Source organism: Pleurodeles waltl, chromosome 6 (assembly GCF_031143425.1).
Source record: "Pleurodeles waltl isolate 20211129_DDA chromosome 6, aPleWal1.hap1.20221129, whole genome shotgun sequence".
Lineage (NCBI taxonomy): Eukaryota > Metazoa > Chordata > Amphibia > Caudata > Salamandridae > Pleurodeles > Pleurodeles waltl.
In genome coordinates this window covers 961,431,774-961,455,684 of record NC_090445.1, presented here as the reverse complement: position 1 = coordinate 961,455,684, position 23,911 = coordinate 961,431,774, and the positions used below count along the sequence as shown (strand labels likewise).

Below are 23,911 nucleotides of genomic sequence, written 5' to 3'. Positions count from 1 at the left end.
AAGACATGGGGGCAAAGAAGGTGCAAATTGTGGTTGGTGAAGCACTACAGAAGAAGGTACCACGCCGCCGGAGGACAACTTAGCGAGTTGAGCGTCACAGGATAAAGTGCTGGGGACCTGGGCCAGGCTGTGCACGAAGGATTCTTGCAAATAGTGCACTAAGGCCTCAGGACACCTCTGAACACATAGCACCAAGGCTTTTTCTGATTGTGTGAAGGGTGAGAAGAAGATGAAGAAGTTTTATCCCCACCCTCTGAGGAGTGTCTTGGACCTGAAGAAGGATCCTTGTGCTTGCTTTTATCCCCATGCTTGTCCTGAGATTTTTCACCATCTTTCTTTTTGATGTCCTTGTCACCCCCTGTATGAGCTTTTCTGCTCACCCTTGTTCTGACCCATTTGTCGGCCTTCTTTCCCAATTCTTGGGGAGAGGTCAGATCTGAGTCCAAAAGATACTGATGCAACAAATCAGACACACAATTATTCAATATATGCTCTCTCAGAATCAAGTTATATAGACTTTCATAGTGATAACGTGTCCCAATCTAGATAATTTATTCACTCTGGGACTCGTTTTAGGCCTATGAATCGTTTGACCCTGATTGAAGTCTCCTTAAGACGAGATAACTAATCAACATGTCAATCAATAAATCAATAACCTCATCAATATTCACAATAGCAAATCAATGAAATTAATCAATAACATCAATAAAATTGAAACACACCATGACCTTTCAGTCATGAATAACCACACAAAATTTAGTAAGATTTATGATATTTATTCCCTATTGATTATAATTCTACTAGCAAGTTTATTAGTCTCAAAACTAGAAAACACATCAACAATGTCATAAAATTGGCAACTCGAGTAAGATTTCATCAAAGCAAAGATCATAAACATTAGAACAAAGCACGACGTCAACATGGGTTATTCTTAGCAGAGTATCATTAGTGCATTATTCAACAAAGCATAGATTCAGTCATTTGTCTATTTGCGTTCGTTTGGTGAACTCCTTACCTAACCTCAAATTAGCATTAGCATGTTGGGCTTCATGCAAACAATTTAACAACACAAATTTAGAAAACATCTATCTTTGGTCTTTATCAAAATGTAGCAGTTGGTACCTAGAAATAAAAGGCAAACAGACAATTACAATTTCATCATCATATAGTTACCCTCCATAATGGGTCAGCATACAGAGTTAGTCTTCGTCCTCAGAACATCAGTTGATTCGCCATCAGCCAGGAAACAACGCAAAGTTCAGTAAGACGGGTAATAAGGAACACTTCGCTCATAAGGAGGAAAAGTAAGTATCAGGTAAGGAATGAGCTGAGGATGGTTAAAGTATCAGAAGAATAAATGGCAAAGTCTCAAAGAATAATGGCAAAGTATAGCTTAAAACAGATTAATGGATCAGTGGAATGGCAAGGAATGTTGAAGAATGGCATATTGGCAGAGAATGGCTTGTAATGGCTGATTTCTCCTTGAGTCAAAAGATTATATTAAACTTGTTGTACAGTCCCCTAATTTCCAATTGGGCAAGTTTTACTGCATCTTTATCTCCATCCAATAGTCCAACGTTCACCCCATTAGAGCTTTCCACTTTCAACACTTCTCACGCAGCTCATTGGTTCCTGGGTTTGACACCTCAATCGGGTAGAATGTCAGGTGAGGAATAAGTGACATTTGTAAAATGACCTTGTACCTGTTGCGAATTACAATGTTGCGCTCCACAAGAAAGTCTCCTTGAGCAAGTCGGGATCTCATGAGAAGATTTACTACAGTTACACACACATCTCTAACTCCTGGAAAAGTACAGCTTCACGTCCGTCAGCAAGTCAGCACATTGCACGTTAGAAAAACACATTTAATATGTAACCAGACAGCTAGGCCCGACTCATGCTTACTAAGCCCTAGTGATTAATTAGCAATTCTAATACGTAATACCTAACATTAATACAGAAAAATCATACATTAATACATTAGTAATCCATCATTAGTCAATTTCATTAATCATCAAATAAAATGGTGGCCACTCCCAGTGGGCACATTTCATACACGTGCGTTAACGTTTACATTTTCTATGCGATTTCACTAAGCATTATATTGCAAGCTTCTCATGTTAATTATTAGATTTTAATCATGCTCCATCAATAGTCAGTCACCTTACTGCCATTTAACCAACCTTCTAGGACCTTCACTGAACGGTGTACAAAATCTGTCCAATCCTGTGATGACTCCTTTCTGGTCTCCCTGAATTTTATCATCTATTGTTCACGGGTTAAGCCCAGACCATATAAGAGTGCACTTTTGAGTATATGGTAGTTATCTGCATCATCCTCCCTGACAATAAGGAGTCTGTCTCTCCCCTTGCCAGTGAAGGATAGCCACAGGATAGCAGCCCACTGAACTTGAGGGGCCCTCTGTACTTTACAGGCCCTTCAAGTGCAGCATACCAATTGTATATGTCATCTCCATCCTTGTAAGGAGGGACATCTTTATGCAGATTTCTTAAATCAAATGTAGGTTCCCTAACATTCGAATTTCTGAAAATGCTGCTGCCGCCATGGGGAACTAACCCTAACCCCTGCCTTTCCCTTTCCTCAGCCAGGGATTCCCTGTCTAAGGCCAACTGTTGCTGCTGTAGCCTCAGTCTAGCTTCCTCTAATGTCAGCCTTCTGAGTTCCCTATCTACGGGCTGGTCCTCAGGGTTAGAAGTATGGGATGCTTCTGAAACAGAAGTAACATTGGAATTGGAATTGGCAGAGGCTGATCTTTCCCTAACTTGAGCCACCCTAGTGTCCTGGCCTCTAGGTTTGAAGGGAGTTCTACTAGTGTGGGAACCCATCTCACTCCCAGTTGTAGTAAAGGGTTTGTTGACAGAAAGATCAGTGGAAGGAACCTCCCCAGGATTATCAGATTTCTCCTCTGAGCCTGCTGGGTTGGAATCTCCCTCACCTTCCCCATCTGGCTGATCCTGACCAGTGCTAAGCCCCTGTTTGTCCTTCAGGAGATGATTTAAAGGGAATTCCTTATTGGGGTTCTTCCCAATCCCTAAACTCCTTTCAATGCAGGGACCCCTCAAACCTTTTAAGTTAAGATTTGCATATGTTGTTTTCCCAACTCTAGGGGTAGCTTCAACAGAAGACATGTTGAAAGAAAAAGAGTATAGGAAAGTGAGTAAAAAGTTAGTAGACTAGCAGACCTAACTTTGTGGAGAAAAGAAGAAACTTTTCAGAAACTTTGTAAAACGTTTGCAAAGTTGAAAGAACTTTTTAGGAAGTTAAAAATTACTTCTAGGTATAATTATGTGTAGCTCTAAGTATTGGAGCAAGCTTTTCTTATGAAAAGCACTAGTAACAAAGTGGTAAAGCAACTGCAAGTACTTATCCCACCGCTGCACCACCAATGTAGGAGGCTGGTCTGGTTTGTAGTGGGTTCTTTGGGTACTTACACCAGTTCCAGTTATCCCTTATTAATAAAATGTAGAAGTGTTCTAGCAGCTTAGGCTGATAGAGATAGCTACAGCAGAGCAGCTTAGGCTGAATTAGGAGACATGCAAAGTTCTTGTAATACCACTTATAGTTACACAATACTTATACACAAGTAAAGACAAAAATAAAGGTATTTGGGTGACACAAGGCTAAAAATATCTTAGAGGCTTTACTCCTTCTGGAGGTAAGTATTATACACAATATATACACTAGACTCCAAAATAAAGTAAGTAATTAGACATAGAATAGTGCAAACATTAGGAAATGCTATAGAATTCAATGGGAGAAAATAGGTCTAGGGGCAACACAAACCATATACTAAGAAAGTGGAATGTGAATCATGAATTCCCCCCTAGACAAGTGTAGTGTGTAGAGAATCGCTGGGAGAGTAGGAAAACCACAAAGGTGAGTAAAATACCCCACCTCAGAGCCCAGGACAGTAGGAGTAAAGTACTGCAAGTTTCCTTAGGACACACTACAAGTTGTGATTACAGTTATTGCAAGAACCAAGCAAGACTGTAAACAACAAATGGTGGATTCCTGGAGCTGAAGACCTTCAAAGAGAGGAGACCAAGTCCAGAAGTTGGAAGAAGTTCCAGGAAGGACAGGAGCCCCTGCCAACCTAGAAGAGAGTGCAAAAGAAGAGTCCCCGGTTGGACGAAGACTGCAGAAATGCATCAAAGGAAGATGGCTGCAGTTTCCTGCATGATGCAATGGATGTCCCACGAAGAGATGTTGGATGCAGGTGAGTTTCGGTGCTGGATTTGTCAAACAAGCCTTGGTTCAAGCAAAGTCACATTTTGTGTCAAAGTGGCGCTGCCTGGACCCAGGAGGGACCTGGGGGCCTCAACTCAGACTGAGGAGGCAGAGGGGGCTCCCAACACTGGAGGGAACCCACAGATGACCAGGCAGCACACACGGAGGTCCCAGGACATGGGGACAAAGAAGGTACAAATTGCAGTTGGTTCAGCACTACAAAAGAATGTCCCACGCTGCTGGAGGACGACTCAGTGAGTTGAGTGTCACAGGATAGAGTGCTGGGGACATGGGCCAGGCTGTGCACAAAGAATTCTTGCAAATAGTGCACAGCTACCTCAGGAGGTGAAGATGATGCAGTGCACGGGGTACTGTCGCAAACGGGGAAGGCAAGCTCTTTCCTCCTCCAAATTTGACAGCAGGACATTAGGACAGTCTGTGTCAAAGGGGTCCACCACCTGTGTTCCAAGGAGCATGCTCCTCACCACACAGATTTATTTGGTCCTTCTGGTGCAGGGTGAAGACAGGGAGTCCCTAGAGCGTGCACACCATGGAAACTGTTGCAGTTGCTGGCTGGAGCTGAAGTTGCAGAGGAAAAGTAGCCCTTCTGGATACCTTGTTGCTGTTACAGCAGTTCCTGGAGCAGTCTGCGGTTGACCGGAGGTCAGAGGATGAAGTAGTAGTTGCAGAGGATTCCTGCTGGAAACGTGCAAGTAGAATCTGAAGAGAAACCCACAGGAGAGACCCTAACTGTCCCTGAGAGGGGGATTGGCTACATTATCAGGTATGGACCTATCAGAAGGGGTCTCTGACGTCACCTGCTGGCACTGGCCACTCAGAGGCCTCCAGAGTATCCCCACACCTTGGAAAACAAGATGGGTGAAGTCTGGGACACACTGGAGGAGCTCTGGGCACCACCCCTGGGGTGATGATGGACAGAGGATTGGTCACTCCCCTTTCCTTTGTCCAGTTTCACGCCAGAGCAGGGACTGGGGGTCCCTGAACCAGTGTAGACTGGCTTATGCAAGGAGGGCACCATCTGTGCCCTTCAAAGCATTTCCCGGGACTGGGGGAGGCTACCCCTCCCCAGCCTGTAACACCTTTTTCCAAATGGCGAAGGTGTAACACCCTCCTCCAAAAGGAAATGCTTTGTTCTGCCTTCCTGGGACTGAGCTGCTTAGACCGCAGGAGGGCAGAACCCTGTCTGTGAGGTGGCAGCGTAAGCCTCGGAGAGCTGGTTTGGCAGTACTGGGGGTTCATAGTGGAGCCCCCAGAATGCATGGAATTGGCTCCCCAATACCAGATTTGGAATGGGGGGACAAATAGTAGACACCTTACATGACCATATTGGGAGTTACCATTGTGAAGCTACATATAGGTATTGACCTATATGTAGTGCACGCATGTAATGGCGTCCCGCACTCAAAAAGTCCTGGGAATTGGCCCTGGACTGCGTGGGGGCACCTTGGTAGTGCAAGGGTGCCCTCACACTTAGTAACTTTGCACTTAGCCTTCGGTAAATGAAGGTTAGACATATAGGTGACTTCTAAGTTACTTAAGTGCAGTGAAAATGGCTGTGAAATAGTGTGTGCACTATTTAATTCAGGCTGTAATGGCAGGTATGTGAAAGGGTTTGTCTGCGCTCCTTATGGTTGGCAAAAGAAATGCTGCAGCCCATAAGGATCTCCTGGATCCCCAATGCCCTGGGCACCTAGATAACATATACTAGGGACTTATAAGGGGGGTCCAGTGTGCCAATTGAAATTGGTAAATGAAGTTACTAGCCTATAGTGACAAATTTAAAAGCAGAGAGAACATAAGCACTGAGGTTCTGGTTAGCACAGCCTCAGTGACACAGTTAAGCATTGCTGACAACACACACATTAGGCCACAAACTATGAGCACTCGGATCCTGACCAGCAGGATCCCAGTGAGACAGGCAAAACACACTGACATATAGGGTTTTCACTATGAGCACTGGGGTCCTGGCTAGCAGGATCCCAGTGGTACAATAAAAACACACTGACACACACTCACAAACAGGCAGGCCGAAAGTGGGGGTAACCATGCTAGAAAGAGGCTACTTTGTCACAGCTGGGGTAGAGGAAAACACTCCTAATAATGCTACTAATACAGTGAGAAGAATAAGCAGTAATATACATACTGTGTACCTGTGCCTACTTTTCTGATTTGGTTCGATTACTTCTACAAATTCAGATCTAAAATTGGGTGGAATGCAGCAGCAACAGAATATCTTTGTTAATTCCACCTGTGCAAAAGTTCAAAGATTTTAGAATACGTACATAATTCTTCGTGAGACTTCCCTAACCCTACTCTGTGTTCTGCTAAGGGCAACCCTTTTCTTCTTCTACTCAGGCGTAGTCATTATCCCAGTCAATATAAATTTCTCGTTACACTTTTGCAACTCATCCATGGAAATAAGAATTCATGTTACAGTTCAAGCAAAATGTTCATATCATGGAAGTTCAGTGGAACTCAAACCGTTAGCCCAACAACTCCAAACTCTTTGTCTGTGTCATTTGTCAAGTAGATACACTCAGTTTAGAAATATCCCCAACTGAGCACTCTTGTCCTCCTTGATCTCCTCAAAGCCACACTTATGCAGTCACTTTCACTTAGATCAGAGTTCTCTATATCCTCTGGTATGGTCTGTAGGACTCATTCTCTAGGCAAGCTCACTCTTTCTTTACTTTAATTATGCTTTATTTTGGCTATTGCCACAAAAGCAAATATAACAGTGTGCTAAAAATAATAAAAACATGAATACATTAAAATCCATAAACTCCTAACATATAAGATGGTTAGAAGGGCACATAAACATAAAAACTAGCAGCACATGAAGGAGGCATCACATATGTTAAAATATAAAATATAAACCAAAATTCATTTTAGAGCTCGAAGACATAATTGCATACTGTAGCATGGGGAAGTAGTCCATATTCAAATATGCAGCATAAAATCTATACAATCGTAGGAGACTGCAAGATACAACATGAAATCAAACATGCTCTGAGCACTAGGCATTGAGCATGAACCGAGCAACAATTTTCTATCTGTGTCTCCACATATATGTGAGAAAGTGGGAAACAGCAAATAAGATTGGTTGAGCAGTGTCTGCATTAAGTATCCTAATTGCAATTTTGTAGTCCCTGATGCCCAGATTGCTGCACAACCGCAAAATCCATTTCCTCCTGTATGCATAATATTGCAGACAAAATCACAGGATGTAATCTACAGTTTTCTTGGCCGCACGGCAGAAGGGACAGCTCAGGTCAGGTTCGGCATTGCATGGGGACGTTGCCACTTCACAGTGAAAGACCGGAGCAGCAAGGTCCCGACGAGGAACTTAAAATAGAGAGACCTAGCAGCCAGGGACTTAATTGTATCCATATATTCTTCCAGGCAGTATGTCTTTAAATTCCCAAAAACTCAACGTAAGGGTAACTACCCCCCATCCTCCAGACCTGTGGGATTTACCATCTAAATGTCTCCAATACAACTCCTTAAGCATTGACTTGGAAACAGCACTTGACATTTCCATATGGGCCCACTTATTTCCGCATCCAATATCGTGAAGACAGAGCCTGATGTACCCCAACCATGAGATCCTAGTAGCCCTAAGGAGGTTTATGATTTCTTCCAGGCTCTCAGGATGCACCAGTACAATGTTCTACTCTGAGTTTACACTTTTGGATCTGGGGTGACCATCCAAAATGCTCGTTGACGGTGAGCCCCAGGTACTAAAAGGCATGAACCCTCTCAAGTGGAGAACTATTAAGGCCTGGGTGCAATCTAGCCATCTGGCAAGAATTCAATACCATGTATTTGGTTTTTGTTGAGGTTGATCTCTAGCCCTCTCTGCCTGCAGAAAACACCAAACTGATCAAGCAAATTTTGAATACCCACTGGGGATATCGAGACCAGTAAGGTGTCATTCGCAAACAGGACCACCAGGACCTTCCTGTTTGCCAGATGCCGGCATCATGGTAACACTGCTCTAAAGTGGCTACCAGGTCATTAATTTATAACAAAAACAGGGTAGGAGCTATGACACACCCCTGTTTCACCCCCTGGGACACTGAAATGTGGTCTGTCAAGTCCCCAGCGGTGCCACACCTGACCTGCGCGTAGTTATCAAGATGGAGCCTCCTGAACATGTCAATCAAATATTTCAGAACCCCCATATTCATTAGAACTGCCCACACGCCTTCCCTGGGAACTAAATCAAAAGCCGACCAAAGGTCAATAAAAATGACATAGAGGCCCCCACTTACCTGCCTGACATACTGCTATAAATGAGTTGTAAATGGAGAACTTGGCTAATAGTACTTGTCCCAGCTCTAAATACCGCTTGAAGAGGAGTGAGCACTCCTGCATACTCAATCCAAGCTTGTAGTCTGCTCAATAGAATTGGGCTAAAAAGCTTCTGTGACCGATCAATGATACTAATTGGGCAGGAATTTAACAGGACAGACCTAAAACCCTTCCTGTAGATTGGGCTGATTTCAGCCCCTGTCCAAGTCCGTGGCATGGCCAGACCATTTATGATATTATTGAAATGAAGGACAAAATAAGGCCACCAACTCTTCTGTTCAGCTTTAAACAAGTCACCTTACCAAGCCCTGGCATTTTCCCTGTTGTACTCCATTCAATTGCAGGGGAAACTTAACTCCTGGTAATGGGGCTGGGAGCACAATCAGTGTGATGAGATGGGAAAACTGGAGACAAGACACTAGAGGAATGACACTCCTTGTTATGCTTCCCTAGGGAACCCAGGCCTTCAACGTGTGTGGCCAAGGTCACACCCTCCTGTGCCCTGCTAGCTGGGCTCAATATAGGGCCTGTGGTTGGCACAAGGCTGATGCATTCATCCCCACATATTGGGCATAGAGGCCTCAGAAATGTTCAACCCAAGCTGCAGCTGTAATATTGCTGCACAGCAGGGTTGCGGGTCTAGACCCTTATTGCCCACTATTTGCCAAAAGGAGGGATGATTTCTCCCCTTTGACGTGGCCAATAATGTCTCCCATCTGGCCATCTCGTGGTCTCGTTTGACCCTACCCAGTACAGCTTTATAGGAAGCTATGGCTTCCTGTATTGCAGCTCTAGTCCCTCCCTTGATAGTGGCCATCAAGGCCCACCTAACTAACCAACATGCCTTGGTAAACCATTTGACTGCAACAGCCCGTTTAGGAAGCATCCTGGCATCTTCCAAAAAGAGCTACTTTATGGAGCATGTTAGACTTTTCATCCTTGGCGTGGTCTCCCTTAACTTTTTGCCTCTGTTTCCCAGGTTGCTGATGTGTGCTGGACTCTGATTTAGCTGTTTTTGTTACTCTGGGCACTTTACCACTGCTAACCAGTGCTAAAGTGCAAGTGCTCCTTTACAAAATGTGTATGTAATTGGCTTATCCATCATTGGCATATTTGATTTATCAGTAAGTCTCTAGTACCGTGCACTAGAGGTGCCCACGGATTGCAAATCAAATGCTACTAGTGAGCCTGCAGCACCGGTTGTGCCACCCACATAAGTAGTTTGTAATCATGTCCCTGACCTGCCATAGCAGTGTCTGTGTGTGCAGTTTTAACTGTAAATTCGACTTGGCAAGTGTACCCACTTGCCAGGCCTAAACCTTCCCCTTTCTTAAATGTCAGACACCCCTAAAGTAGGTGCTAGGTAGCCCCAAGAGCAGGGTGCAGTGTATGGTTAAGGTAGTATATGTAGTAATGTGTTTTATATGTCCTGACAGTGAAATATTGCTAAATTCCTTTTTCACTGTTGCAAGGCCTGTCCCTCTCATAGGTTAACATGAGAGCTACCTTTAAATCTGATTAAAGTGTAGATTCCCTTTGGGAGTGGAAGGACATGGGGAGTTTGGGGTCTCTGAACTCACAATTTAAAAAAACATATTTTAGTAAAGTTGATTTTAAGATTGTGTGTTTGAAAATGCCACGTTTAGAAAGTGAGCATTTTCTTGCTTATATCATTTCTGTGACTCTGACTGTTTGTGGATCCCTGTCTGGGTCAGTTTGACAGTTGGGTTGGTTGCACCTCACACTAGACAGTGACACAAAGGGAGTTGGAGTGTAGTCTGCATTTCCTGATTAGCCATCTGTGCTAGGAGGGAGGGGAGGAGTGGTCACTAACACCTGAAAGGGCTGTGCCTGCCCTCACACAATGCAGTCTCCAACCCCCTGGTGAGTGTCTGGGTCCTGGCCTGGGCAAGGCAGGATTTCACATTCAAGAGAGACTTTGCTTTGAAGTAGGCCTACTTCAAAGAAGAAATTGGGTATAAGAAGGGCACCCAAAGCCACAGACTTTGGAACACTTCTGGAAACTAAGAGGAACCTCTGCCTGGAGAAGAGCTGAAGAGTTGAGGAGGAAGAGCAGCCCTGCCTGTGACTGTGCTTTGTGGAGCTATCCTGCAGTTGTTGCTTCTGCCAGAGTAAGAGGGCAAAGACTGGACTTTGTGTGACTTCCATCTTGTGAAGAACTCCAAGGGCTTGATGTAGAGCTTGCCTCCTGTTGTTTGAAGTCTCAGGGACAGCAAAGACTTCTCTCTGCCAGCTCCTGGAGTCTCTGGAGAGACTCCTACTCTGCCCTGTGGTGCCCATCCAGTTCCTGGGACCCTGAAAGGAGAAGTTGGCAGCCTAAGAAGAAGAAATCCATGCACAGAACGCCGTGCTGGGAAAAGATCGATGTGACTCCAATCTGCAGCTGAAAAATCGCCGCGCCGCCGGCTTAGCGGCTGAAAATCGACGCTCGCCTGCAATGCGACCGAAGAATCAACGTGCAGTATTGCTGATGGAGACTTTGTGAGATCGCAACCCACACTCTGTGGTTTTCGGATCATTGTGTGTCTGGATTTCCGACGCAAGTACCGTTGGGCATGTAAAAACGATGCAAGGCCTGCTCGGACCTGTGAGTGCTGACCGGATCGAAACATCGCTCTCCTGCGGAGAGAAGAAACGATGCACTCTAACCCAACAAAAGGAGAAACAATGCAAGGTCTCGTGAGTGAGTGAAATTGGCGCATCACAAGCCCTTTTTTGATGCACACTCAACCGTGCAGGGTTATTTTTGACACACCCAAGGTACATTTTCACGCTAACAGTGTTAGTGTGTGTTTAAAACTACATGGAGACTCTTTTTGCTTTTTAATTGATGACTTGTATATTGTGGATTTTTGTCATTTTGGTCTTGTTTTGTTTAGATAAATATTCTCTATTTTTATAAACCTGTGTTGTGTCATTTTGTAGTGTTTTCATTAAGTTACTGTGCGTGTTGGTACATTACTTTACACCTAGCACTCTGACATTAAGCCTACTGCCTGTGCTAAGCTACCAAGGGGATAAGCAGGGGTTAGCTGAGGGTGATTCTCTTTTACCCTGACCAGAGTGAGGGTCTTTGGTTGGACAGGGGGTAACCCTGACTGCCAACCAAAGACCCCATTTCTAACAGAGCAGAATAGAGAATTCTGGATATCAGTAAAGTCCTCCCATGAGGACACTGGAAGCAACAAATTCCCTTCTAGGGGCAAAACTGCTTCCAATGCTGTACAAATGGGCTTGGACAGCTGGACCTGGATATTGGGGTGGAAGTAATAACACTCCATCTCAGCCTACGCTGATTCCTGGTTGGCAAAAGCCTCCTGTCAAGAGATTATAGGTTGTGTAATGGAATACTGGCGCCCAAGGAGCTTATTGAGAATTTCAAGGTATTATGGTCGCTGTCCTGCCTAGGAACCACCTCCATGTTAATTACTTGTGACCATAACTGTAGGATGCTGCCTCTCTATATGGTGCACTAAAAAGAAGTACACTATGCAGAGAGTCCAGTGGATCCCCAATTGGTTTGCAGAGGCAAAAGTAGGTAGAACTAATGCTCTATTTTCTGGTAGTGTGGGTGAGCAGTTAGGCTTTTCAGAGGGTAGTGCTAAGCATTTGTTGTAATTACAGAGGCAATAAATGAGATACACACTCAAAGAATAAATCAGAGAGCAATTTAGAAAAATAACACTTCTTTTTATGTATACTTTGAACCCAAGAACTTCGTTATTAGGTAAGTAAATTTTCAAGCATAAATACTTTTTAGTTGAAAAAAAATCAACAATGCAATTTCAGAGTTCCTCAATGTTAACCTATGGGAGGAGAACAAAGTCAGCAAACAAGCACTTACGATGAGTAACGGGACCAATCTTGTACACTTGAGGTAAGTACTGGGCAGGGGTCAGGACCACACCAACAGGTCACTCGCAGTATGCCTCAGGTGCCCAGTGTATTTTGATGGTGATTGGTCTCCATTGATTTAGGCTGCAGGCTCCAGCTAGGGGGTGCCAGTCTGGGGCAACTAACAGGTAGGTCACAAATGTGAAGTGCTCGGGGACACAGGTGCACCTTTGGTCCTCTTCTCCAAGGCCCATGGACGAAGGATGCAGGGGTGTCTTTTGGCACTGATTTCCTAGTCCTGGAGCACTTGCAGTTAGGGGGTCCTGATGTCTGAGGCTGCAGGTATCGTTGTGGAGTCCAGGAGGGGTTAAACCACAATGGACTTAAGCTCAGGGGATGTGGGGGACATTGTTGACACGAAGGGTCCACTTCAACTCTGGCTAGCGGTGATGGGTGCAGTGGTTTTCTTTAGGTGCCGGGTTCTCTCACTGTAGTAGCTGCAGGAGAGGGGGCCTGCGTGCAGAGGCTGCAGGTGACTTTGGGAAGTCCAGGAGGGGTGAAACCACAATGGACTCAGACTCTGGACAGCTAGGGGACCTTGCTGGCACTGAAGGTCCAATCCCACTCAGGTCGGTGTCGGCAGGTGGAGCGGTGGACCCCTGGTGTGAATGGTGTCCCCCGGCTCCCCTGGGCTCCAGTCTACTGTGGTTTCACCCTCCATAGACTCCTCAGACCACAGACCCCTGAAACCGCAAGTGATCCAGGATGAGAAAATGCAATGCCAAAGGACACCGCTGCATCTGTCACCCCTGGGCCTTGGAGAAGAGGACCAAAGGTGCACCTACATCCTTGAGCAACCCATGTGTGTGACCTACCTGTTGGCTGCCCCAACTGGTCCTTGAGCCGGAGCCTGCAGCCTGAATCCACGGAGACCGATCCTCATTGAAATACATTGGGCACCAGACGTGTACTGCTCCTCTGCACCCAGCCGCACCAGTGCTGCCTGGAGTGACCTGTTGGTGCGGTCCTGACTTTTGCCTAGTAGTTACCTTAAGTCTACAAGATTGGTCCTGTCAGTCATCAATAAGAGCTTGTTTGCTGACTGTGTTTTCCTCCCATCGGTTAACACTGAAGAACTTGCACTAGGTGCCAAATTTTTAAACTAAAAAGTACGTATGTTTGAAAACATACTTACCTAATATCGAAGTTCTTGGGTTCAAAGTAAACATAAAAAGAAGTGTTATTTTTCGAAATTGTTCTCAAATTTATTCTTTGAGTGTGTGTCTCGTTTATTGCCTCTGCGAGTACAACAAATGCTTAGCACTATGCTCTGATAAGCCTAACTGCTCGCCCACGCTACCACAAAATAGAGAATTAGTCCTACATATTTTTGCCTCTGCAAACCAATTGGGGATCCACTGAACTCTCTGCACAGTGTACTTCTGTTTAGTGCACCATATAGAGAGACAGCTTCCTACATTGGTGGAACAGAGGTGGGGTCTGCGACTTTGCATTTGCTGTTATCACTTGGCCAATAAGTGACTACAGGAGTATATCCAAAAATTACCTTAAGGTAAATTGCATTTTTGAATTGGGTATTTTTGTCCAAATTATTAAAAGTAACTGTTAGGGCCCTGGTTAGGTCCCTGTGGCTTGGCAGTTTAAAAATCCTAAACATTTATTTTAGTTAGTACTGTAAAATCTGTGCTAGGAATTCTTTTCTCTAGCACAAAAAGGTCCCAACTTTAGAGGAAAAATGAGTACCACAGAGGGTGTGGATAGGGAGCTCAAACTTACCTCTTACCTTCAGCTTTCTCACAACCAGTTAAGTGCTATCTGTGAAGGGTACAAAAACAAAACAGGCTCAAACCCTGCCTCTGTAAAGCTCCAGGAGCTGTTGGCAGACTGTGAGTAGGCTCCTTCTACTGATGGAGCCACTGACCCTGCAGAGCAGGACCGCTGAAATGAAGAGGAGGATCTGACCCCTCCCCTCCTTGAAATAGTGGAGCCTGCACCACACAAACAACAAAGGTGCCTAGAGCAACCCCCTCTAGTGAGGATGAGTCAGGTTCCCCAAGGTCCAGAGAAGAACTCGCTGAAGAGGAGATTCTCTTAGAGAGGCTATCTCGAAGAATGACCCCGGAGGACATCATATTGGCCATGGAAAGGGAAAGAACAGAGATGGTTTTAGCACTCATGAATGGTGGCAACAAATTTAAATCTAGGGACAGAGTAGGCCACTCTGACCCCAAAATCCCCAAAGGGGTTGTCCCCAAATCTGAGGATGGTGATGATATCACCAAATGGTTCACAGCCTATGAGAGGCATTGGGGCTCTCTCCTTTGAGAAATGTTCTCAGTAAAGTGCAGGCATAGACTTCTGACACTGAATGAGGCAGATGCAAGACCCTATGACCTCATGAGGGACACCCTGATTGAGGGCTTTGGGCTTACTCCTGAAGAGTACAGAATCAAATTCAGGGAGACTCGAGCAACACAGAGTCAGCCCTAGGTAGATTCTGAGGACTTTTCAGTAAAGACACTAGGTGGCTGGTCAAAAGATAACAATGTGCATACTTATGAGAGGCTTTACAATGTATTGATGAAAGAGCATCTGTTGAGTTATTGTATGTAGGAGAAGATACATTGGTAGTTGGTAGACCTAGGGCCACTTTCTCCTCAAGAGATGGGGAAGAAGGCACTGGTTCAAGACAAAGATGATCAAACCTTTTCAATGGTGGGGAGACCAAAAAAGGAAGACCAAAAAGCCCTAACCCTAAGGAAAAGAGGGTAACCAGAACAAAGATAAAAGCAAAGAGTCTTCTAAAGGCCCACAAAGACATACACAGGAGAGTGGGCCCCAAGACTCCTCACAATCCAAGGGTGGGTACAAAGGGAAAAACTGGGATTCTAGAGACAATACCTGTCCCCACAAAAAGACTGCCTCTTGTGCACCTGCAGTAATCCCCAGATGGGAATACAGGTAGGCCCTGGGCATGTCAGTGAGCCTATTGCGGGTTAGATGTAGCTGCCCTGGCTGTTTGGCCCAGTGATCTGGAGAGATACATACAACAGCCACAAATTAACAGAATCAGGGTTGAAGCACTGAGAGACAATAGTGCCAGTGTCACCATGGTGACTGGGCAACTAGTGTCCTCAGGTCTATATTTGACTGGTGAGACATATATAGGCTTCAAGGGATAATCAGGCTAAGGTACATCCATGGCAATGGTATCCTTAGAATGGGGAGGGGTTACTGTCCAGAAGAAGCTGGCGGTATCTCCCCTACTACCTGTACAATGTTTGCTAGGCAATGATCTGGAGTCCTTAGCAAGGGCTGAAGTCAAAAGAAAGACCCATGCAGCTATGCTGGGTATGCCTGAACAGATGTGCATCAAAACCAGAGCACAAACCAAAGTGTGAAAAAATAGAGTTAAAGTCTAGAATAATGGTTCAACCTAACAAAAGAAGGCAAGGAAGTCTGGGAAACCAGCTTCCAATCAGAAGGCAAATCAGGTCCCCTCTATTCAGAGAGAAGACCTGTCAGTCCCAGAGGAAACTGAGCCCCAGGAGCTTGGGCCTTACATGGTAGCACTATTGGGCCCGGGGGACTCTCTAGGGGGGCTCTGTGCCAAGGACAGGGGACCTGCCCCACTCTTGAAGGTCTGAGACACCAAGCTGCTGATCAGGAGAAGGAGAGATATCAGTGGCTCCAACAGGACCTATTGGGAGGAGGGACTCCTTTTCACTGAGGCCAGAGACCCCAAACCTGGTGCCACTAGAAGAGTGGTAGTGCCTCAGCGGTTTCAAGAGTTTCTCCTCACTTTGGCCCATTATATCCCCCTCACTAGGCATCTCGGACAGGCTAAAACATGGAGTAGGTTGGTGAACCACATCTACTGGCCAGGTATGTACCAGAACGTGAAGGAATTTTGTAACTCCTGTGCCACCAGTCAAGCCAGTGGCAAGACAGTTGGCTACCCAAATGCCCCCTTAATTCACTTCCAGTGGTTGGGGTCCCCCTTGAAAGGGTAGGGTTTGTCATTGTCAGTCCCCTTGACCCTCCAACTGCACCAGGGAACAGATTCATACTGGTTGCAGTGGCTCATGCAACCAGGTACCCTGAAGCAATTCCCCTAAGGTCTACCACTGCCCCTGCAGTAGCTAGGGCCTTCATTGGTATCTTTACTAGAGTGGGCTTTCTAAAGGAGGTGGTGCCACACTTCATGTCTGGCTACCTGAAACACATGTGGGCTCAATGTGGTGTACCCAATAAGTTCACTACCCCATATCACCCACAAACCAATGGCCTTGTTGAGAGTATCAACAAGACATTGAAGGTATGATTTGTGGACTCCCTGAAAAACTCAGAAGGAGATGGAATGTCTTACTTCAGTGCCTGCTTTTTGCTTATAGGGATCCCACAGAAGGGAGTATGTTTTTCTCCCTTTGAACATATGTTTGGACATCCTGTAAGGGGACCATTTTGTCTTGTGAAGGAGGGATGGGAGAGAAATCTCACAGAACCCAAAAAGGATATGGTGGACGATGCACCTGTTCTTCGTTCCAGAATGGCTGAATACATTAAAACAAGCATCTAAAATTCTTAGGGCCAGCCAAGCGCTCCAGAATCACTGGCATGACCAAAAGGCTGAACTGGTGGAGATCCAACCTGGGTAGAATGTATGGGTTCTGGAGCCTGTGGCTCCTAGGGCCCTCCAAGATAAGTGTAGTGGACCTCATCCTATCCTAGAGAGAAAAGGGGATGTCACCTACCTGGTGGACTTTGGATCAAGCAGAAATCCCAAAAGGGTTAGCCATTTAAATCACCTTAAACCCTATCAAAACAGAGCTGAGATGACCATGTTCATTGTCAGTGATGATGGACAGGAAACTGAGAGGGAACTTCTCTCTGATGATCTCTCTGGCAACCCAAAAGATGGCTCGATTGAAGGAGTGGTCTTTTCAGGAACCCTCAGTGACCAGCAGCAGACGGACTTTAATCAAGTCCTGCAGCAGTATGCTGATCTCTTCTTCTTGACCCCTGGTCAGACTACCTGGTGTACACATGACCTGGACACTGGGGACAGCTTACCTGCCACCTGTCAAAAATAATATTTCCAGACTGATCATGTGAAAGAGAGCATCAAAGCTGAGGTCAGCAAGATGCTGCAACTGCGAGTCATTGAGTACTCTGAAAGCCCCTGGGCTACCCAGTTGCTTTAGTCCCCAAACCTCATTCCCAAGATGGAAAGAAAGAAATTAGATTTTGTGTGGACTATAGGGGTCTCAATGCTGTGACAAAAACAGATGCTCACCCAATTCCTAGGGCTGATGAACTAATTGACGGGTTAGGGGCAACCAAATACTTCAGTACTTCTGATCTTACATCAGGGTGCTGGATGATAGGTCTGACCCATAGAGCAAAGGAAAATCAGCATTCTCTACTCCTCATGGGCATTATCAGTTTACTGTTATGCCCTTTGTATTAAAGAATGCCCCTGCCACCTTACAAAGGTTGATGAACAAAGTCTTTTTGGGGTTAGAAGACTTTAGTGCAGCATATCTCGATGATATTGTTGTCTTTAGTTCTACCTGACAGGATAACCAGATCCGCCTTGGCAAGGTTCTGGAGGCCCTGAAAAGTGCAGGTTTCACTATCAAAGCAAGCAAGTGCCAGGTTGTATATTTGGGTCACCTTATAGGTGGAGGTCAAGGTCAACCACTAAAACCCAAGATCCACACAATTCTGGACTGGGTAGCGCCAACAACCCAGATCCAAGTCAGGGCATTCCTTGGCTTGACTAGCTACTACAGGAGGTTCATGAACGGATATGGCATCATTGTGGTACCTCTCAAGCAATGACCTCCAAAAAGATGCCCAAAAAAGGTAAACTGGACAGTGAGCTGCCAGAAGGCCTTCGACACCCTGAAAGAAGCAATGTTCTCAGCACCTGTTCTAAAAGCTCCAGAATACACCAAGCAGTTAATAGCGTAGACACATGCCTCTGTACTTAGGATAGGAGCCATCCTGTTACAAATCAATGAAGATGGCCATGACCAACCTGTTGCTTTCGTTAGCAGAAGGTTACTCTCCAGAGACCAGCGTTCGAGTACAATGGAGAGCAATGGACTTTACAGTGGAATATAGACCTCGGACTGATCACACCAATGCAGGTGGCCTTTCCAGGTTCTTCTATTTAGAAGATGAAGACCCTTTAGGGACAGATTATTTTCATCCTCTTTCCTTTGGGAGGGGAGGGGTCGTGTAGGAAAGCAACCTTTTTGGCATAGTTGGCCCCCACTTTTTGCCTGTATCTGATGTGATTTTGATGGAAAGTGCACTGGGACCCTGCCTACCGGGTCCCCTGTGCCATAGCTCATTCCCAAAACTGCACAGTTGTTCTCCACAATTGGCACACTCTTTAGAACCCTTTGTAAGTCCATTGTAAATGGTACCCCGATACCTAGGGCACTAAGGAAGGTCCATGAGGGCTGCAGCACCAGTTGTGCCACTTCAGGAGACCTCTCATCAAACCCACATAATGCTGCCATTACAGACTGTGTGTTGGTGTAGATACAATTAAAAAACAACCTGTCACACAACCCTGCCTGCAAGGTCCCCTATTACTGTATATGCCAGGTGTAAGTCAGCCCTAAGGCAAGGCCACACGTGAGAACATAAATGCCTGAGCAGATATGCCCCTGCTATGTCCCTGTTGATTCTTAGACGTAGGCCCTCATTCTGACATTGGCGGGCGGCGGAGTCAAAAGACCACCGCGGTTATTCTGAGTTTCCTGCTGGGCTGGCGGGCGACCGCCAGAAGGCCGCCCGCCAGCCCAGCGGGAAACACCCTTCCATGAGGATGCCGGCTCCGAATGGAGCCGGCGGAGTGGCAGGGGTGCGACGGGTGCAGTTGCACCCGTCGCGATTTTCAGTGTCTGCATGGCAGACACTGAAAATCTTTGTGGGGCCCTGTTACGGGGGCCCCTGCAGTGCCCATGCCATTGGCCCACGACACCCCATACCGCCATCCTCTTCCTGGCGGCCAAAACCGCCAGGAACAGGATGGCGGTATGGGGCTCGGAATCCCCATGGCGGCGCAGCAAGCTGCGCCGCCATGGAGGATTCCCCAGGGCAGCGGGAAACCAGCGGTGCACCGACGGTTTTCCGTTTCTGACCGCAGCTGTACCGCCGCGGTCAGAATGCCCATGGGAGCACCGCCAGGGCGGTGCTCCCGCGGTCGTTGGGCCTGGCGGTTTTTACCGCCAGGGTCAGAATGACCCCCATAGTAAGTTAACAGGGAAAACATTTTAAATACATGTGCTAGACACTGGTCAGAACGATTTCTCAGCTACAGGATGGTTTCCCTGATCCCTGGGATGTTTAGTATCAAACACCTCAGATTAATAAACCCTCACTGATTCCAGAGTGGGATTTATTTATTAAATGCACCCAGAGGGCACCTTGCCCCTGAAAACCTACCAGCTACTAGTGTGTTGACTGACTGGTCCTGAACAGTTCAGCCACCTTAGACACATTTCTGGTCCCTGATGGTGAGAATCAGTACGTTTGAGGGCCAGAGACAAATGCCTGCACTGGGCAGGGTTGTTAAAGAGTGTGCCAATTGTGAAGAACAACTGTGCAGTTTTTGGAAAGAGTCCTGGCACTGGGAACCTGGTTATCAGGGACCAAATTCACTTTCAGTCGAAATCACCTCAGATACCAGGCAAAATGTGGGGGCTAACCATGTCAAAAAACGATGCTTTCTTATAATAAACTCACATCCACCAAGGTATAATCTATGCGCCTAGCCCCACCCTGCTGGTTGAAGGTAGCAATCCCCTCTTTAACTGATGGGACCCTCCCGTTACAGGCTCTCAGGGCATTATTGACGGTAAAGGTATTAAGCTGCAGGATTGCCCAGACCATTTTTTAATCGGTTGAAGTGAAAGCTCTGAAATTGCCCAGACTTCATCATCTTCTCAGCCAAGTGCATCATTGACAATACCAAGAGGTTCAAAATTACAATTGATGCCTCCTGCCACAATTCTAAAAACACAGCCAAGAGGGATGAAAGGTGCACATTAATAACATCAATCACAGCTAGACTGGATGTGTTACGTTCATTTCTACAATAGACATTATTCAAACATAATGAAAACCCATCAGGAAACTGCAGAAAATACACATAGAACATCAGGGGACCCAAGATCAATGAATTCAGAAGTATAGGACAATGTGGCCCTCAACAAAATTGCAACAACCCCTGAAGGACTGCCTTTCCCTAAGAAATGAGCAGGTTGGTCTAAAATGACAAACCCATGCCTAAAGTATGGCATAACAGCCGATGTTTTCCTGGAACATGCATAGATCGAATTGGTTCACAAAGCTACCCCACTCAGGGCATGCTGTCTTGTTTTTATTACCAGCAAGGTTCCAGGAAACACACTTACCAAGGGGAAGCACCAAGACAATAGAGTCATGGCCAGAACAAACACTGGGAGGAGGAGATACAGTAAGTAAAGGATTATTAGGTACATGTTCCTGCAGGAAATTATCATGACCAGGGACTTCCAGTGCAGATACAATATGCTCCACAGGAGAGGGATAGGGAGAACTCTTAGGACCAATTTCATGCTCACTATCAGTCAAGGTTCCAAACTCCCTCAATGAATCCAGAGGTAGTACAAGTCAGTCATTATCATCTAAACCAGAATGCAGCAGGTATCTATTAGAAGTAGTGATACATGGAGAACCTAATAGCTCTGGCCAACAATTTCTATCTTCCTTTCTTACAGTTCGACTAGGCCAATTAGATGTGCTGGTTAACCTTGGTTTATAGGTTGCTCTTTCTCTCTCTTGTCTTCTGGACCATCGGTCTCCAGCTTCCACTCATCTTCTAATTGCACTGGGTCCTTCGTCAGTGTCTGACTACGAGCTTTTCTCACTTACCACCATAGGACAAGAACCAGGCTGCTCATCTTCAGGTTCTGTTTCAGCAATAGCTTGTTCTCGACCACTTTTAGACCAATCAAGTGCTGCATCAGGTTCTGTCTGACCCCGACAGCTTGGATAACCTGCTCCTCTCTTCTCTCTGAAACCACCATCGCTTCTGGAGCAGGTGCTATCGTATCAAGGTAACATTCAACTCTGAGAGTATGGGAAGCTTGAATCCAGAGGGGGAGACCTCCGCAATTTACAGTGGTTGTGGTGACTAAAATCACTTTGTACGGGCCATGCCGTGGGCTTGTAGGCATGTTTTCCTGACATGTTTTTTCACCAAGACCCAATCGCCGGGACTGAGGTCATGGAACTGCTCCTGATGTGGAGAAGTTGTAGCTACTCCAACCTGAAGAGACACAGAACGCACCACATCAGCTAGGTTTTTGAAACAATCATGGAACATATCATCGGTAATGTTCACTAGTGCATCGCTGGCAGTTTCATCCACCTCTCCATTATGAACTCATGAGAGGACAGTCCAGTCTTTCAATCAGGTACACTCCAAAGACTCATCAACACAAGGGGCCACACATTTCAAAGATGTTGAAGCACACACATTTGCCAATCTGGATTTCAGCGTGCCATTCACCTGCTCCACAAGATCTAAAGCCTTAGGTCTATAGCTACAGTGCAGCTTCTGTCCTATATGTAGTGCTGCACATAATAGCCTTAAAACCTCATTATTGAAATGAGTACCTCGATCTGATTCAAAAGAAGTCAGCAAGCCAAATCAAGTAGTTTGGCTACTATGCCACTATAATTTCTTCTGGTTTGGCATGCTTCGACCCAATGCAAGAAGATACTCACAATCACCAGGACATTACACATAGCCATCTTGATCAAATTCAGCTGTATCATATTGAAAGGGCCTCCTGACCTTCCTATGTGACTCAGTGTAACTGCAGTTCTCCTCCCAGCATTGTTCTGCTGACACACAACACACCTGTGTAACAAAGCATCCGCCATCAATCCGAATTTGTGGTTAAACCAAGTCTTTATAAATAACCTCACCATAGCATCCCTCCCAACATGATCAGGAAAATGGAAATGTATAGCTATTGGAGGTAACAAACTGTTTGGCAACACTAGTCTTCCATCCATTGAAACCCATATATTATACTCTCTCTTGATACAACCTGTTCTGACCCAGCCTTGCTGTTCCTCCTCTGACACTTCCTCTTGCAGCCTCTTGACTTCATTCCTGGTATCAGTGGTAGTCAACAAAAGGTTGTAGTTAGTCTCATCCATTCCTTTATTTGCGTACTCCTCACTGAAGGTACAAATATGTGTACAATATTTCAATCCTCATCAGGATAATTATTGTCCAAAGTCACATGATCATCTCTAGAACGATGTGCAGGACACTTGACCACTGCATCTTGCTCAGGCAATTGTAATGCATTGAAGAAGTTTCTCATATGTTTGCCATTCTGGATTGGGGATCCAGGAGACGTCATGAATCCCCCTGAGACCATAATTGTTCGAAGTCATGAACATAACCAAAGCCGTAGTTACTATCGGCAAATATTGTCACTTTAAACTGGTCTGAGACACAGCATGTCCTAGTAAGAGCAATCAATTCAGCATTCACAAGTTAAAAACACAACATTAAATACAAAAAATATAAAGTGCAATAACATTAGGCAGAGCAGTATTCCACCTGGGGAGCTCCTAGAAACACAAAAAAACTAAAGTGCAAGATCCATGAATTGAAGCCTGGTATTAGCACTTCTATTCCTTAACTTAAATTCAGCTTTAGGAAGGAGACCACATTAAAAAATAATTCCTTCTGGGAACACTTGTAAATACATTAACGCAGTATGTACTTGACTAAGATCGGTCCTACATGGGACATCATAAAGCTTGCAAAACATAGTAAAGTGAAGGGTGTCCTGCAGAGACAAATTGTGTCAACTGCAGGGCTCCATAATGTGGCCACAACCTCTAGTATCAGAGGGTGACAACAAATAATGCAATAGGCCCATTCTAAACCGAGTCAGTAGAAAACATTTGTACATACTAGGCACAACTGTCAGGTATGGCTCTATGCCTAAGGCAGTCTTCAACAAAAATTGGGTGCTCTCCCCAGGGCATCTTGAAAACTATCTGCTCCCTGCTCACAGACCAGTGTAGCATAGAAAAGGTCTTTCAGCCATTTACCATCCGATTTAACTATCTTCTCATTAGTGAAGAATAAAATCACCCCTCTTAAGGCTCTGCAAAGTTTCCTTGACATATTTAAATCAAGGCGTATGATGAGTGATCTAGGGACAAACAGCCCCTAAAAACATATCTGTTCAACTTAGTCTCAGCTCTCAACCAGATGTTAATCCAGAGAGAGAGAGGGAGAAACACTATTGTGTCTGAAATATAGCCTACTCCTAGTTCTTCATGTACAGAGAACGCAGGGTTACATTGAGTAAAGTAGTAGAGGCATCTCAAGAAGTCATTTTCGACCATCTGCAAT

At 45.5% G+C, this 23,911-nt stretch overlaps 1 protein-coding gene across 1 annotated transcript in view; it reads left to right on the top strand.

Annotated features, from left to right (window-relative positions):
- Window positions 1-23,911, top strand: part of DNTT (DNA nucleotidylexotransferase) — a 1,044,127-nt gene that overhangs the window by 219,267 nt on the left and 800,949 nt on the right. Inside the window, exon 4 of the mRNA XM_069242235.1 lies at window positions 22,339-22,365. Within this exon, the coding sequence (XP_069098336.1) occupies window positions 22,339-22,365 (27 nt within the window). The remainder of the gene's footprint in view (window positions 1-22,338; window positions 22,366-23,911) is intronic.